The 16,066-nt window shown below is 48.0% G+C and overlaps 1 protein-coding gene across 1 annotated transcript; it reads left to right on the top strand.

The window, feature by feature from the left end:
- Positions 1-1,269: 1,269 nt before the first annotated feature.
- Positions 1,270-15,807, top strand: frmpd1a (FERM and PDZ domain containing 1a). The gene is made up of 15 exons (XM_076293326.1): positions 1,270-1,370; positions 1,981-2,144; positions 4,676-4,778; positions 4,892-4,937; positions 5,859-5,963; positions 8,182-8,277; positions 8,406-8,531; positions 8,713-8,832; positions 9,439-9,575; positions 10,112-10,235; positions 10,556-10,648; positions 10,804-10,986; positions 11,117-11,261; positions 11,511-12,572; positions 13,280-15,807. The coding sequence occupies exons 1-15, from the start codon at positions 1,270-1,272 to the stop codon at positions 15,805-15,807; spliced, it is 5,133 nt and encodes a 1,710-aa protein (XP_076149441.1).
- Positions 15,808-16,066: the final 259 nt, after the last annotated feature.

Below are 16,066 nucleotides of genomic sequence, written 5' to 3'. Positions count from 1 at the left end.
AGTGGAGATATCTTAAAGAGTAGACCACAGTATCCATCAGGAAACATATTATCACACCATGTACTCTCACTGGACCAATATGGTGGCACCACAGAAAACAAACAAAAAAACTATTCAGGAACCATTTCCGTGCCAGACCCTCAGAAATGACATCCAGGGGGAAGCAGTTAACCTCACCCATAATTCACATAGGTTTACCACACTCAACATCCTCCGTCTTTCAGACAAACAACACATCAACACACACACACACACACATCCAGAACACATCCAATTGACCTTGCCTATAAGTGTCACAACTGACATTACGCTAAATGTAATGAGGCATTGAAAGCACTTCCTTGCGCACGCTGCACAATCCCCCCTCATGCTTTATTCATCAGCTTTTCTGTGTGATGTAGGGTAATACTGTGGAAAAGTGTTCTGCAAACTTTGAAGCGTTTACAGGCCTAACTCCATGGGAATGCTAGCAGTCCTTTTTTATGCTAACGTTAGAGAAGGTAGGTTATTACAGTATGCACCCAGCAGTCAGCCTGCTGTCTTGATGAATAAGGAAACATGGGGGCCCTCACGTCTAACATAGTGTCATTTATGGCACATACTGTTCTTTCCAAACAATCCTTATTTCTCCACTCAAAAAGCATGTGTAGCCCCTAGACAAAATAATAGCACATTCATAAGAAACAAAGCAGGAGAGATCTGCCTGAAACATGTCTTTCTTCTCTTACACAGGGATGATCAAAATTAATATTTCTTTGTCATTTTTTATTATTATTTTGGTGCTTCATGCTCATTCTTTTCATTAGGTTTGAGAAACATTACATGAAACTAGTGTTGTACGGTGCACAATTTTTAAAAAAGTATCGAAGAAATCGCAATTCTTGACTTGGTATCGGTATCGAAACATTAATTTTGGTATCGTGACAACACTACATGAAACTGCTATTTTATTAATTATTATGGATATGAAGGGTTATTTATCATTTTGTCCTATTACCTTAAAGATGAAGATAATTCAACAACTAATGATGAGGAATTGTAGGGTTTTTGTTTCCGAAGTTAATGTTTTGCATAAAGTACTTATGTACTGTTCTGTGGTGAGTCAGCCAATGATAAACAGGATCATAACTCAACAGAAGCCCCTGCCTTACCCCTGTATTGACCATGGCCTTTTTTAGTGAATAAATTAACTATGTATGATTAATGTGTCTAATGTGAGGAGCTGTGCGGCTTTGGAATCTTGACATCTGCCCTTTGACCTGTAGTTAAATGGAGGAACGGGACAGAAGCCGGTCTCCGTCCCGAAAGACCAGCCGTGTGGAGCAGGTGGTGGGGCGCTGGTTACGGCGCTCACGAGACTCCACCAGCAGGTGAGGCGTCCTAGCAACCACTCAGAGAAGACCTACAGTATGGAGTGAACACAGATGAAAAGTCGAACTATGACTTTCTGAATACAGTGAAGTTTACTACTTAGATAGACTTGAAGTATGGCTGCAGTATATAAGAGTACTGATTGCTCTGGTAATATGCTCTCCTTTGTTAGCAGGGTTTAGTCAGCAAACCTCTTCTGAACTTTGTGTCACTCAATAATAACAAATTTGAGAATAACTGAGTTATTAGTACCAGCCTCTACCATGTGGATTGATAAGAGCCAGGCTCAACATCCATCCCTCCAGTCCAGTCAGTCAAGTAGCTCTGCTCTTCGGTCAGTGAGGGCCAGGAAGAATGTCTCTATAAGTGTTCTATAGACACGGTCATGTGATAGCTTATGTTATGCATCCATCAAACTAAATCAAAGTATCATCCCACACCCACATTTTTTTGTTGTCAAGAGGTTTTGAAAATAATTCTCGGACACTGTCACATTATGTCAAGAAGTCTCACTGTAAATGTGTCTGTACTTAAGTGTGTTGGTGATGTCTCTGTAAATCTGTCTGTACTTAAGTGTGTTGCTGATGTCTCTGCCTGTGGCTGCCATAGAGAGCGTGTTTTGGAGGAGAGTCGTGTTGTTGACAACGGCTCATCAGAGCAGAGGAGTTTCCCTATCAGGGCGACAGTGCAGCTGCCCCGAGACCCCAACCTCCAATCACATGGCTTCACCGTGACCACAGACACGCCCCTACTGGTGCACGAGGTCATCCCAGGTAATGCCCACACATGCACGCACGCACGCACACACACACACACACAAAAGACTAGTAATTTTAACATGTTTGCACCCTGCTCTTTTCTGCTGTCATTAACTATGACTACATATTTGACAGGAGAAAAATGTCTCCATTTATTGTGTCTTTGAATCAGTCAACCATCAGCATTAGCCAGTTGGCAAGCAAGTAAATGTGATCAATGGGTCTAGAACCTGACCTTCAACTCATAAGAGATGTTGAACTTAGCAGTTAATGAAAGAAAAGAAAGAATAAGACAACATGAGCTATGTTACGGAAATCCTTAACAATGAAGCACATTTAATGGCAGGATTAAATTGAATCAGCTAACAAAAACAGTAGCCTATAGTTCGAATACAAATAAATGACCCATCTGTGGGGTCTCGGAGTTGGATGCTGCCTCTCTGGGTTGTGCGTCTCAGTCAGTGCAGCGCTGGTTTGAGTTCAGGACCCTGCTCATGCTGTCCGTCAGCCTCAGACTAGGATCACTCTCCTCGGGTTGGCCATCTATGGGCAACAGGTCTGAACTCCAGGGGTCTAGCTGCTGGTAGCTGATGAGCCTGTAGTTGGGAGGGTGGCTAACCTGCCGTATTTTATGAGGAAGAGCCCGAAGTGTTAGGGGAGCCACCGCTGCATCTAGTCCCAGGATGTCTTGGATCTGAGGGCCGACCTGGGAAAGGTCCACTGTGACAGACTTGCGATGGAGTCTGGCTCCGTACCTGCTGCCCCCACCACCTCTTGTCTTAGACCTTGTCCTCTTGGCTGGGGAGATGTGCTGGAGCCAGCAGTGTGCACTGTACAGAACTTCCAGACCTGCACAAGCACCAACTGTCACCTCTATGGTCTGCTTAGGAGGCTTCAGACACAGTAAACTTTGGGAGATTTGCAGGAGGTTATATGGACGCTGGAGCAGCAGACAGCTCTTACAATCAATCTTGGAGACAGTTGGCATGGCTCTGAAAAATGCAGAAACAATCATGTGGAGAGGAGGCACTCAATGTTGTCCTGAGCAGATTATCATAGCAACATTACATCTGGTGTAATCTTTGGGATTTTAATCCCTTCTAAGGTTCTAAAATAGAACACACCCATCTGCTGAAGACATACCCTGTGAATCCTTTGTGATGTAATGGCAGTAGCCAGACAGCCCATTGATTTGTGTGCATCTCTGCGTTGAGTTGTTGGCTTTCTCTGGCCCATTATGATGCTGTTTGAGGGAGAAAATGCTGTACTGAGTGGTGATTGCCATCCAAGGGAGATAAAAATGGAAATCAATATTGCAGCTGAAGAAAAGCTGTTTTCCCATAGAGGAAAATGGGACTCTTATGTTTTACCTCATCGCTCCTTCAGGGGAAAAAAACACTGTTTTCCAGAAAATGTAATAGAAAAGCAGAAGGTATTGAAACAGCTCGGTTTGTTCTGACAGAAAAAGTGGAAATATTATGGTGCCATCTCCTCTAGAGTGTGCTGCAATTGGTCTCTGGTGGATAGTGAGTGAGTGAGTGTGCTGGCTGTAGGTGGGCACACGTGAGCCGTGCTCCTCTTGTAAGGCAGACAGGAAGGATGGCCCTCCAGGAAGTGGAGCGTAATGCCATCTGTTTTCACTACCCACATTTAGCACACCATACACACAGTCACACACACACTTTCACTCTCCCACACATACACATACGCATAGACTCTCACACACCCCACATACTACACACCCCTCGCTCCACACACACACACACACAGACACAAACTCACACATGTTCTACAAACATTGTCACTTCAAAATACTTTATGCATGTGCACAGTTATACATCCACATATACTGTAATTAGCGCATGGCTACCCAAGTAATCAGAGCTGTGTGTTTTATGTGAGTAAATTACCGCTGTGATTGTTGCATTCCATGAATTATCATGCATTATATTTGTATGAAAAAAGATTGTGGTGCAATGGTGAAACTCAGCCCAAATACTTATTGGAAGCAGCTCAGAGTAAGAGTGGAGACAGTGATCTTCATCAGACCTGCCTAAGGGAGCTCTGAGCTGAAGCACTGTGAGGCAGCTGTTCTTTCCATTGTGGGGGAAAGGGCAGTTTAGCTAGAGAGTGATTATAAGGTCTTCAGACAGCTCAGTTGGCCAGGACAGGACCTCCCCTAAACCTGCAGAATCCCTCACACACACACACTCGTGCACACACACACACACACACACACACACACACACACACACACACATACTGTACCTTCACACACACAAATGGAGAGAGAGAGAGGAAGATTATTTGGCTCATTCCAGTCTGCGACTTGGATTGATGCTTTCACTGTTACCGTTTATACATTGCAAATGAGCTCTAGGCAAGCCCAGTCACAACCCTTAATGCCATTAAAGTAGCGGAAACACCTTTGTCAGAGTTGCCAATCAGGTCACAAGTGACGACATTCACTTCTCATGGTCCTGTCTCTGCATAATATACGGTAGATGAGTGAGGGGCGATGTTGATCTCCTGTGATGCTGTTGTAGGAGGCCCGGCCGATGGGAAGCTCATGCCTGGAGATCAGCCTCTCAAGATCAACAATGTAGCAGTTGATGACCTCTCTGCAGAGCAAGCTGCTGACCTCATCAGGTGCGTATGTGCTTCTGTCCTGCTATACTCCATGCATAACATGCTAGACTGAGGAGAGTCAGTGGTTCATGATGTAGAATTTGTTTGTGAATTTGTATGTGTTTGTCTTGCAGGGAGTGCGAGGAGACCTTAACAATCACAGTCCTCAGGATTACAGTGGTGAGTACGCTCAAGCACAACTACTGGGCTTGTGTGGCCTCTCAAAAGGATTGTAATGGATCTGTGTGTGGTGGTGGTGTGGCCCTGGCCCTGGCATGCCTGCTGTGCCCACACACTGGCTCTGTCTAATAGTCTCTCCAAATCCTGCTGTGCCCACACACTAGCTCTGTCTAATAGTCTCTCCAATAGTCTCCTGCTGTGCCCACACACTGGCTCTGTCTAATAGTCTCTCCAATAGTCTTCTGCTGTGCCCACACACTGGCTCTATCTAATAGTCTCTCCAAATCCTGCTGTGCCCACACACTAGCTCTGTCTAATAGTCTCTCCAATAGTCTCCTGCTGTGCCCACACACTGGCTCTGTCTAATAGTCTCTCCAATAGTCTCCTGCTGTGCCCACACACTGGCTCTATCTAATAGTCTCTCCAAATCCTGCTGTGCCCACACACTGGCTCTGTCTAATAGTCTCTCCAATAGTCTCCTGCTGTGCCCACGCACTGGCTCTGTCTAATAGTCTCTCCAATAGTCTCCTGCTGTGCCCACACACTGGCTCTGTCTAATAGTCTCTCCAATAGTCTCCTGCCACTCTGCTCCTGTGCTGCTGCTCTGCTCCATCGTCTTAGTTTAGGGCTGTCACTCTGTGAGTTATTATTATGGAGTGTGGTTAATGTTTAGCATTATCTGGCTTTAGGAATTATGATATTGTAGGTGTTTCTTACTGATCCACTTTACATCCAAGATGATCCATTTTCAAGATGCAACATCTCTAGATTTGGAGTAATACATTAAATGGACTTTATCTATCAATGATGTCTAACATTGCTTAATCTGCTACATTTAGAGTAATAGACCAAATGGACTTTATCTATCAAGGGTGTACACTTGTCCTTAATGCGTCTTAATCTGCTACATGTAAATTGTAGGGGCCGAAGTCATCGTTTATAACTCCGGAGAAGAGAGCCCAGCTAAGGTCCAACCCAGTGAAGGTGCGCTTTGCAGAGGAGGTGGTGGTCAACGGCCACTCTCAGGTGGGTTCCTGCCCGTCATCCTCACTGTCTTTCATATATTTTCAATCTATGACATTTTTTTGTTGTTGGGGGTAGGATGTGGATTTAAATGTAAGTGTTAAATGTGTCTGGGTAGGTGGCCTACATATTCTATTGTTCACATATGCCACCAACACCATCACAACCTCACATTTGCCACTAACAACAATCAAGCGGACATTCCTTCCTCCGTTATGTTTTTAACCACCGGCCGCCAGTGATATACATATATTATGTTTTGTCATCTCAAATCAAAAAAAAAATTCAATTCAATTTCAATTTAATTTCACTTATAGAGCGCCAAAACATTACACATGTCTCATGGCGCTTTACAGAATGTTAGACAATCAGAGAAAAGAAAAGAAGGCCCATGGGTAACAGGGGCAAGGAAACTCCCTAGAATTGGAGATACATATAGGAAGAAACCTCGAGCAGATCCACGACTCAAGGGCCTGACCCATCTGCCTAGGGTCAGTTACAGAACAGTAAGGTCTGTATACATGATAAATCCATAAGTTTGAATTGTCCAGGGGGATTAGGAGTTGTCATAGGGCAAGTGGTGGGTCGCTAGGCTGTACGGGCCAGGAATCCGGGCAGGGTGGACAGTAATAGGCGATGATAGGGCAGTTGTAAGGATGGGACTTCAGGTGAGATGAGGGTCAAACACACGGATGGCTGATGACGGTATACAAGTGAGGTAAGGGGGAAGAAAGAGAGATGTAGAGTGGGTTAATATTACTATGAATCAAAATGGTTAATATCAATAAGTACAGTATATCAATGGTACTATGTTGTGTTATACCATAGTGAGAATAGGCAAGAGAGGGAGAGTTGAGAGAGAGAGAGGGAAGGGGAGAGAGGAGAGACGGGGGGTTGTACGGCGTGGCACATGAAAAGTCCATGGCAGCACTATGCTATAGCAGCATAACTAAATGTCAAAATGTTAGGTGGTGCAACCGCCCGAGCAAATGAACACTATGTGAAAAGTATTAAATATAGAATTTAAAAGGAAAGTAAATTAAAAATAAACATGGGGGCATAATTATTTTTTTATTTTATTTACTAGTTTATTTAAGTAGTTTAGTTTATTAGCTCTTTGTTTGGAAAATTGAAAATAACTTTTGTCCGGAAATTTGCATATCTGATGTCAGGGCGGTGCAACCGCAATCATAGAATGTTTATTTTGAATTGAAGAGGGAACAAAGTAAACAGGATATTGCCTTATCAAGAGGATCCCAAGTGACCTTTACTGATGAGTGAAGTTTGTAAATCTCTCTCAAATATTGATAAAAAATAGCTACTTTCTCTTCTTAGTTGGACTTGTACAGTTTACATGTCAGGTGGTATAACCAATGTCAAACTAAGAAAATGTTATTTTAATATAAAACTCTTTATTGTATTGGAAAATTGAAAAGATGGACTTGCTAGCAAAGTCAAAAGGTTATATAGGTGTCCAAGAAGATGCCTGTATAATTTGACATTAGTAGCAAAAGTCTGGTGGTGCAACTGCATTGTCAGATGGTGCAATCAGGTAAAATATTAATTTAAACCAAGAAATAGTAGATTATATATTATATAAGTGAAGAAATGGTTGAAAAATGTGTTGTAACTAATTATTCTATTAAACGATATACTTTTTTAATGTGTAGATTAATTTGTACACATTTTAAATGTAAAGTTGGACATGATTTTTAAAGATTAAAACACATTTTAAAAGCCTTATTTGTCAATGACCCGAACATGGAGAGATGAGCGAGAGAGAGAGAGAGAAACTAGTCAATTTATATTTTTCCATGTTGTAAAACTGTTCAGGATCATTTGTTACCTTGTCAATCAAGGTTGTATTTTCATTGAGTTCAATACTGTGAATACTGAAATGGTAAACTAAAACATACCCCTTCTGTGCATAGATCTATGTCGGTGTCTGTGTGTGCATGTGTTTCTCTGTGTGAGAGAGATACAGAGAGAGAGAGAGACAGAAAGAGAGACAGAGTGTGAGTATGTGTGTGTTGAATAGAGACGCTGGTTGCTGATAAAAGGACCCTCATTAACCTATACTTCTCCTTTTTAATTGAACTCTGGTGTGGATAGGAGATTGCAGTACATGCACAGAAGTAAAGGTCTAAAACTTTAGTTTTTGAATTAGCTTGTGTACTGATTACTTCTTATTGTGCAATTCTCTTTGCCTTTGCATTTCCAGGGCAACTCCTTGCTTTTCTTGCCAAATGTTCTGAAGGTTTACCTGGAGAACGGCCAGACCAAGGCCTTCAAGTTTGAGCCCAAGACCAGAGTCAAGGTATCTGCTGTCGGCTAAATGTGATGCTGATGTGAAGTACATAGCTTCATAGTACAGTTGTACAGTGATGTACTTTGGTATTGGTCGGCTCAGTTGTTGATAATTGTCCTGAATGTGGCCTTCTTCAGGACATTGTGATGACTCTGAAGGAGAAGCTGTCAATCACGCGCATCGAGCACTTCTCCTTGCTGCTGGAACAACAATACAGCATCACCAAACTACTGCTGCTTCACGAGGATGAGCTCATACAGCAGGTAGGGCTCCTCACACAGGGATAACATCAAATGGACACACTCACACGGACACACATCACATGGGGGTCTCACCCACACCCACACATTCTCACATGTAGACACACATGTCCTGTAAATGATCCAGTCCTGTACTGATGCCATGTACTGCAATGAGAGTGTGTGGTGGCTTGTGTTTCTGTAGGTGGTGGAGAAGAAGGAGACTCATGACTATAGGTGTTTGTTCAGAGTTTGTTTCATGCCCAGAGACCCCCAGGACCTCCTGGATGAAGACCCAGTGGCCTTTGAATACCTCTATCTACAGGTGTGTGTATGTGTGTGTGTGTGTGTGGGGGGGGGGTTGGGGCTGTAGCTCAAGCCGACAGAGCAAAAGTTAGACCACCATGTACAGGGTTCCCACGGGTCATGGGATTTCTGGAATATCATGGATCAAGGAATTTGATCATTCTTGGGGCAAAGTCGTGGAATATCAGGGAATTTTGTTGTAGCAGTTTAATTTACTTGCCAAAATACATTAATACAGATATATTTCCCCGCAGATATCTAGTTATTAGCTTTACTGCTTGTTTGAGTAGTTGTGGTTAGCCTAACTTTGTTTATTCAAAGCCCATTTATTCATCTCCCACTCTAAAAAAGTAAAAGATTCTTGAACGCTCTGCGGCTGCTCTGAAATCTTGTCGGTATATTGTACCATCCATTATATAGTAGGTCATGGAATTTCAGTTTTTTTGTCAGGGAAAGTCAGGGGAACGTCATGGAATTTCACATTTGACTTAGAGTGGGAACCCTGACTGTATGTCAGCAGTATGTTGGTATAATATATTGTACCTCTTAAGCCTCTGAATGTGTCTGTAGGTATTTATGTGTTTGTGGTTTGTATATGTGCGTGTGTGCGTGCGTGTGTGTGTAGTGTGTGAGTGATGTGTTGCAGGAGAGGTTTGCAGTGGAGATGAAGTGCAACACTGCTCTCCGCTTGGCAGCACTGCACATACAGGAGAGACTGGCTAGCACTGGACAATCCCCAAAAACACACCTGAAGACCATTACGTGAGAACACACACACACACACACACACACACATTTTCAACGTCCTGAAATTGAATGATTTGAAAGTGCTGTCCTCCCCGTTTTCATCTTAAAACTCTGAATTTACATTTTAATGTGAACAGCATAATCTGCAAATGTAGGAATGTAGAAACCCAAGTTCACTTTCTGACTGGGCCTTGCTGTCTTTGGTAGCATCTGTAGTGCAGTTAAATCCTGCATTTCACAAGGCTGTGTGAATGGTCATATAATGAATGGCCACATTTCAGGGACGCTTCAGAATTGCAAATGTGCGTCTGGATGGAGATCGTATTAGTTTTAAAGCTGTGTTTTAAAACAAAACGGGATAGTGTGGATGTATACACACACACACACACACAAACATACACATGTTTCTGTGCTGAATGTTGTTATTATGTGTGTGCTGTGGGGTTGTGCGTCAATGATCTGTTGTCTGTTTGATGTTGCTGTTGTGGTGTGTGTGTTGCTGTTGCTGTTGTGTTGTGTTGTGGTGGGGACCTGGGTTGGTGTGTGGATAGGAGGGAGTGGGGCATTGAGAGTTTTGTCTCCAACACCCTGCTGAAGAACATGAGGGAGAAGGACCTGAGGAAGGCCATCAGCTACCACATGAAGAAGTGCATCTACCTGGAGCCCAAACAAAAGGTGACAAACGGAGAGAGAAATTTTTTCTTTTAAAGAAAACATTACATATCAGTAATGTTCACACTGGCTATCACTCCCTGTGTGCGAGTAACAAGTGTGGCTGAATCCACCTCCATTCATCAAGTTTCCCTTCCCCTTAAAGTTCTCTAAACCTCCTTCCTAGTTTGAATGCATTGTTGTTTCTGTACTCAGACTTTGAGCGCAATATTCACTGCCTCCATGAACATTGATTGTGCAAGTAGTGTCGTAACATTTTCCCACTCCGACTCCAGTCATGTAAAGCCCTGTGATTTCCGTTCCCACTACCCTTCTGGCTCTAGCTGATATCCGTCAACCAGGCCAGGCTGAACTACCTGTACGAGATGGCAGAGCTCAAATCTTACGGAGGGAAGTCTTTCAGTGCCACGATGTTGGTGAGAGCTGGATTCATCATGTACTGCATTTAGTGCAAGTCATATGAAAATGGCTGAGATTTTGTTGGTCAGCACAGGAATCAAAGTCTGTGAATGTGTCATGTTACCATGATAACGATAAAACCAAAGAAGAGGCTTGTGGTGTCCCTCCCCAGCTACAGGACAGAGAGTCGATGGTCAGCCTTCTGGTGGGGCTTCAGTATGGCGTGAGCCAGGTGGTCAACCACAAGCTGAGTGTCATCAACACACTGACGGAGTTCAGCAGCATCACCAGAGTGGAGCTTATTCCTGAGTCCGAGCGTGTCAGCCTGGTGAAGATCTACCTGCAGGACATCAAGGTAGCACGCGCACACAGACACACACGCACACAGACACAGACACACACACACCAATGCAGTGAGGACACATCCTCACACACTCTCAGCAGTGCAGTTGAACAGATGTTCAGTGGATGTGTTTTGTCTGTAGCCCATCACCCTTCTGCTGGAGTCGGTAGCAGCCAAAGACTTGTCTTGTCTGGTGGCTGGATACTGCAGAGCTTTGGTCAACCCCAACATCTGTGTGTTTCCATGGAATGCCCATCGCAAGAGCCCTCGCATATCAACAGAGGAAGGTACGTTTTGAACACACACACACACACACAAACCATATTAACATTGAGACATTAACCACTGCTGCATGTATAATTCTGAACCCATTTCCAGCGCACAGACAAGTGCATACATGCTATACACGCTCATATCCACACACATCATTATACTAGTCCACACCTCCCCAGCTGTATGAAACATAATGTGACTTTATGTCTATCTATGTGTGTGTGTGTGTGTCTGTGTGTGTGTGTGTGTGTGTGTGTGTGTAGGTTACGTGTCTCATTGTGGAAGTGATTCTGATGATTCGGACACTGACGTGGACGCTTTGCTGGCCCACGTGGCCAGCGCCACCCGGAGCACAAAGCAGACGGCAGACGGGTCCAGCTCTGAGCAGACGGCGAGCCAAGAGGGAGGAGAGGGGGAGGAGGAGGAGGAGGAGACGAGCCAGAGCCCACAGCAGGAGGAGACAGAGGAGCACACAGAGCAGGAGGAGGGGGGAGGGGAGGTGCAGGACATGGAAACAGAACCCACAGAGGAGGTGAGTGAGAAGATGGAGGAGCAGAGGACTAGAGAGGTGGTTGGGGGTGTGGAGGGGGCTGATGGGGAGGCGCAGGGTGGAGCAGAGGGACAGACGGAGGGGGGCGGAGGAGAGGAGCAGCGCTGCTACATCATGCTGGAGGAGCCCGCCTCCGAGACGTCCGACTCCGGCCGGACAGACTCCCGCTTTCTGGCCAGCCTGTCCAGCGACTCCATGGATGCTCTGGAGGAGGACGACCTCCTGACCCTCTGCTCCACCCTTCGGCCATGCCACCTCAGCGTAGGCCACGCCCACAACAACCCGCCGCTGTCGCCACGGACACAGCACACTGCCACCGATCTCTACGGCGTCGGCGAGGGCGACCCCTTCCTGTGTTACGCGGCCCTGTCCAACATGGTGGACTGTCTGCCCAGCCCTCCTGAGGCGAGCGAGGATGAGGAGGAGGAAGAGCGGAGCCTGAGTTACCGAGGCCTGGACCTAACGAAACTAACCCCCTTGTCTGCAAAAGGGGGCTGCGTGTTCACGTTCGAGCAGTGTGATGCACGCCATTACTACAACATCTGCTCCAACGTGACCCCCGACAGTGCCAGGAGTCTGCCACGAGCCCTGCCAGACAGACCGGAGGAAGAGGAGGAGGAGGAGGAGGAGGAAGAGGAGGTGGCGGAGATGGAGCCCGTGCCCATCCTCCAGCCTCCGCCAGGCTTCGGAGACAGCAGCTCCGATGACGAGTTCTTTGATGCGCAGGAGAGACTCACCTCCCCAGAACAGCCGTCGTCAGCCAACATGACCAGAGGTGAGGTCACTTACTGCACATTAGCTCACTTACTGGACATTATTAATTAGCCTGTGGTTTCTGCACAGTGAAAGACCTCAGTGAACTATAGTGATTAAGCTAATTTCCCCAAAATATTGGTGTGTTCCTTTAAGTGATGACTTCTAAATCAGTTGTCTTTGCTGTATTTATATTTTATAAAATTATTAAATAAGTTGTATGTGTGTAATTTGCATTAGTCAATTAGCCAATGATGGCAAATTACGAGCTGTAGTTTAATGGCACTGCTAATGTCACTGATGCTGATGTCACACTGAATGTTGCCGATGTCAAGGATACACAAGGATACAAGGAAGTTTATTGTCACATGCATATAGTTACTGGAAGTAAGAAATGCAGTAAAATTATGTCTGGTGTCAGCCTATTTGTATCCTTGTATGTCACATCACACCCTGCTGTCTTCATCTATTTGCTATTAGTGTGGTCTTTTCACACAGTGGAGGTTCTCTCATGTACCATTTGGCAAAAAAGCATAAGGTGTGCTGGAGGCTTGCACAGGGAGGACTAAAATCATTTGAACTACTATATTGATGTTTGATTGATGAATTGAAATACTTATAATTAATATTTATAATTAATATTTAATTAATTAATTAATTAATATTTCCTTTGCACAAGGTATTCCCCAACATTTGCATGGCATTCTAATAATCATTTGTATTGAACAGAGAATTCGACAGAATCCAGCGCCATGAAGCGGACCCTGAGCCTCAGTGACATCGGCATCTGTGTGAGCGAATCCGGCAGAGAGGGGGGAGGGGAGTGCAGCGAGGAGGCTGAGCTGGAGGACAGAGACAGCGCCCTCTGCTGGACCAGGAGGAAGTCTGGAAAGCAGCGGCGCTCCTATCTGGAGACAGACTACACGTCACTGGTGTCCTATCCGGAACAGAACCACAGGCCCAAGAACCACTATAATGCCCTGATCTCAGCCAGCGGCAAAGAGCCAGCAGAGGACCTGAGCCAGGCGCCCTGCCCCACGGTGTCACCTCTGACCAGCACTGAGCCCGAGCCGGCTCAGCTGGAGAACAAGCCCATCACCAACTTCTGCGGCCGGCCACTGACCAACGCCCTGGCGGAGCCACGAGGTCACCACCGCCGGCACCTGTCCGCTCAGGTGGAGATGGAGGTGGAGCCAGATGCCATGGAGACGAAAGCCGTCACCGAGCTGCTGGCGTCCTCCATCAGTGCCGTGAGGCGGAGTGCCACCCTCCCAGCGGCAGACCTGAGGGCCAGCAGGAGAGGCGAGGTGGCATCGGCAGAGGGTTTGCTGGACAGGTTGTCGGAGGGGGCATTCGCCAGCCACCTCTTCTTCAGGCGAACCGCTGAGGTTCCCCAAGAGGCGGGGGAGGGGGAGGACCACTGTTCTTCGCCTAGGCCTCGCTCCTTCACCGTGGGTCACGTGGACTCCCCCACCGCCCGGCACCCACCCGTCATCCCCACCATATCCTACACCCCCAGCCCTGATGAGGAGGAGGAAGCGGGGTCAATTGGGGAAGCAGCCCAAGTCAGCAATAGCCCCAGCCTGACCGAGGCCTTCAGGAGGGGGCTATCAGTGAGCCGTGAGAGCCTGACTCACGCTGGAGAGGCAGACGAGCTGGACAGCGACTACTCATTTCAGGAGCCGCCCAAGTCCTCGATGGAGCCCACCTCCGGCTTCCTGCTGAGTCCCTGCTCCTCGGGCAGCATGATCGGCCGCCTGTCGGCGTCCACGCTGCGGGGCAAGATCCAGAGCCTGCCCCTCTACCTGTCCCGCTCGCAGGAGGCCCTGAGCGAGAACCGCTCGGATAGCGGCACCCCCCAGAGGAGGAGGTTCTCCGAGGCCAGCCGCTGCCGGAGAGCGGACAGGTCGCCGTGCACACAGCTGGGCTGGGAGGAAGGCGCTCCAGAGGTCACGGAGGTCAAAGTGGTGACCATAGTGTCTGAGGAGGTGACCGAGGTGATCGAGGAGATGGTGGAGGTCAACCACCGCAGTCCAGGGGCCCAACAGCGAGCCGAGACCAAAGTTGACTCGTTCCCCACGAGTTCAGAGCAGGAAACCCTCTCTGCCACGAGGGCTGAGCAACCGGTCAGCACAGGTCCGCCCTCGGTGGTGGTGACCACCCAGAACCTGCCCAACACAGGCCCCCACATGGGCAACCACACACACACCCACCCTGCCCTCACGGGCTGCGGCCTCTTCAGAAACTGTGAGTCCCAGCCCACGGACACTCAGCCCCAGGCCCTGCCCAGTCCCTGCCCCCACGGGAAACCCGAGCTGGGCTGCAGCAGTGCGTTGGCGCTGGGTTGTGAGGTGCTGCTGGACACCGCCCAGGCCCCTCTGGAGGTGTGCGACTGCCAGGCCGTCTACACCAACTGCTTCAGTGGAGTCTTGGATGGGAGCAGCTTCGACGATGAGCTGACCGTCTACGAGTTCTCCTGCCGCACAAAGCCGGACACTCTTGTGGTCAGTCCGGTGTCAGCTATCCCTCAACCACTGTCATCCTCCTCATTCTCCCCCTCATCCTCCTCCTCTTCTTCCTCTCCTCTTCCTTCTTTCCCCTGCCCAATTCTGCCCCCCTCTTCCTCCACTGAGCTCAGTCCTCTTCTCTCCCCTTTCGAGCCGGTCAACTGCTTCCTGTCTGACCCAGAAGAGGAGGCCATCGCCACTTTGCTGGCCCGCCGCTACCCGTCGCCGCCCGCGGGCTTCGCTGCGCTGCAGCGGGACACAGAGACACTCCTTTCCGTGCTGGCGGGCGCGGCCAAGTCTCGGAGCGAGTGCGAGAGCCCGGAGCACCACCGGGACTCGTGCGCCGCCCACTTCTCCGAGAACAAGCGGCGGCTGCACGAGGAGGCGCGGGGTCTGCTGGCGGGCTGCCAGCGTGTGGTGCGCGCCGGCCAGACGGCCGAGGACACCCTGCAGGCGCTGGCGCTCAGCTTCCGCGCGCTGGTGCAGCTGGCCTCCGTCTGCCTGTGCTTCTCCAGCTGCCCGCGTTGCCGCCAGCGGCACGGCCAAGCGCTGGCGGGGCTGGCCGACGTGGCGCGGACCTACCGGGAGTTCGCCCGCACCGCCGAGTGCGTGGGCAGCGCGGCAGCGGCCACGGGCAAGCGCAGCAGCTGCCACGACCTCAGCATCAAGCTGCTGGCACGCCAGTGCACCGCCCTCACCACCTCCGTCTTCTGCCTCACGCAGCTCTTCCGCACACTCACCGCACTCTGACCTTTAACCCCACGACCTGAGCTGCCCTCCACTCAAGAATCCATGAGCAGAGCAAACCCCTCTCAGTGGCCATGCCATCCACACCTGTGGCGGGGCCGTCACTCCATGGCGAAGCACTCTGAGTCAACGATGCTGGAGACAAAGAAAGCTTTTTCTGAGGTTGAGGATTAAGGGCGTTTGAGAACTCTTGTTCTTCAGGAAGGTGGGGGTCTGTTTGGACGTCTTAATGCTGGCTTTCAGTATTGGCTACGTGGAACAG

This window comes from Alosa pseudoharengus, unplaced genomic scaffold (assembly GCF_046254945.1).
Source record: "Alosa pseudoharengus isolate Yale_2024_CS ecotype anadromous, Long Island Sound unplaced genomic scaffold, YU_APseudo_1.1 YU_APseudo_1.1_scf_2, whole genome shotgun sequence".
Taxonomy (NCBI): domain Eukaryota; kingdom Metazoa; phylum Chordata; class Actinopteri; order Clupeiformes; family Clupeidae; genus Alosa; species Alosa pseudoharengus.
Note: the sequence above shows the minus strand (reverse complement) of the source record. Positions and strands in the feature narration are given on the sequence as shown.

What these genes read in the sequence shown, in the direction of transcription:
- frmpd1a (XM_076293326.1), top strand. Translation starts at nt 1,270, where the DNA reads ATGGAGGAACGGGACAGAAGCCGGTCTCCGTCCCGAAAGACCAGCCGT. An exon ending in TTGAATACCTCTATCTACAG is followed by an intron (nt 8,833 to 9,438) that starts GTGTGTGTATGT and finishes GTGTGTGTGTAG; the next exon opens with TGTGTGAGTGATGTGTTGCA. An exon ending in TCTACCTGCAGGACATCAAG is followed by an intron (nt 10,987 to 11,116) that starts GTAGCACGCGCA and finishes TTTTGTCTGTAG; the next exon opens with CCCATCACCCTTCTGCTGGA.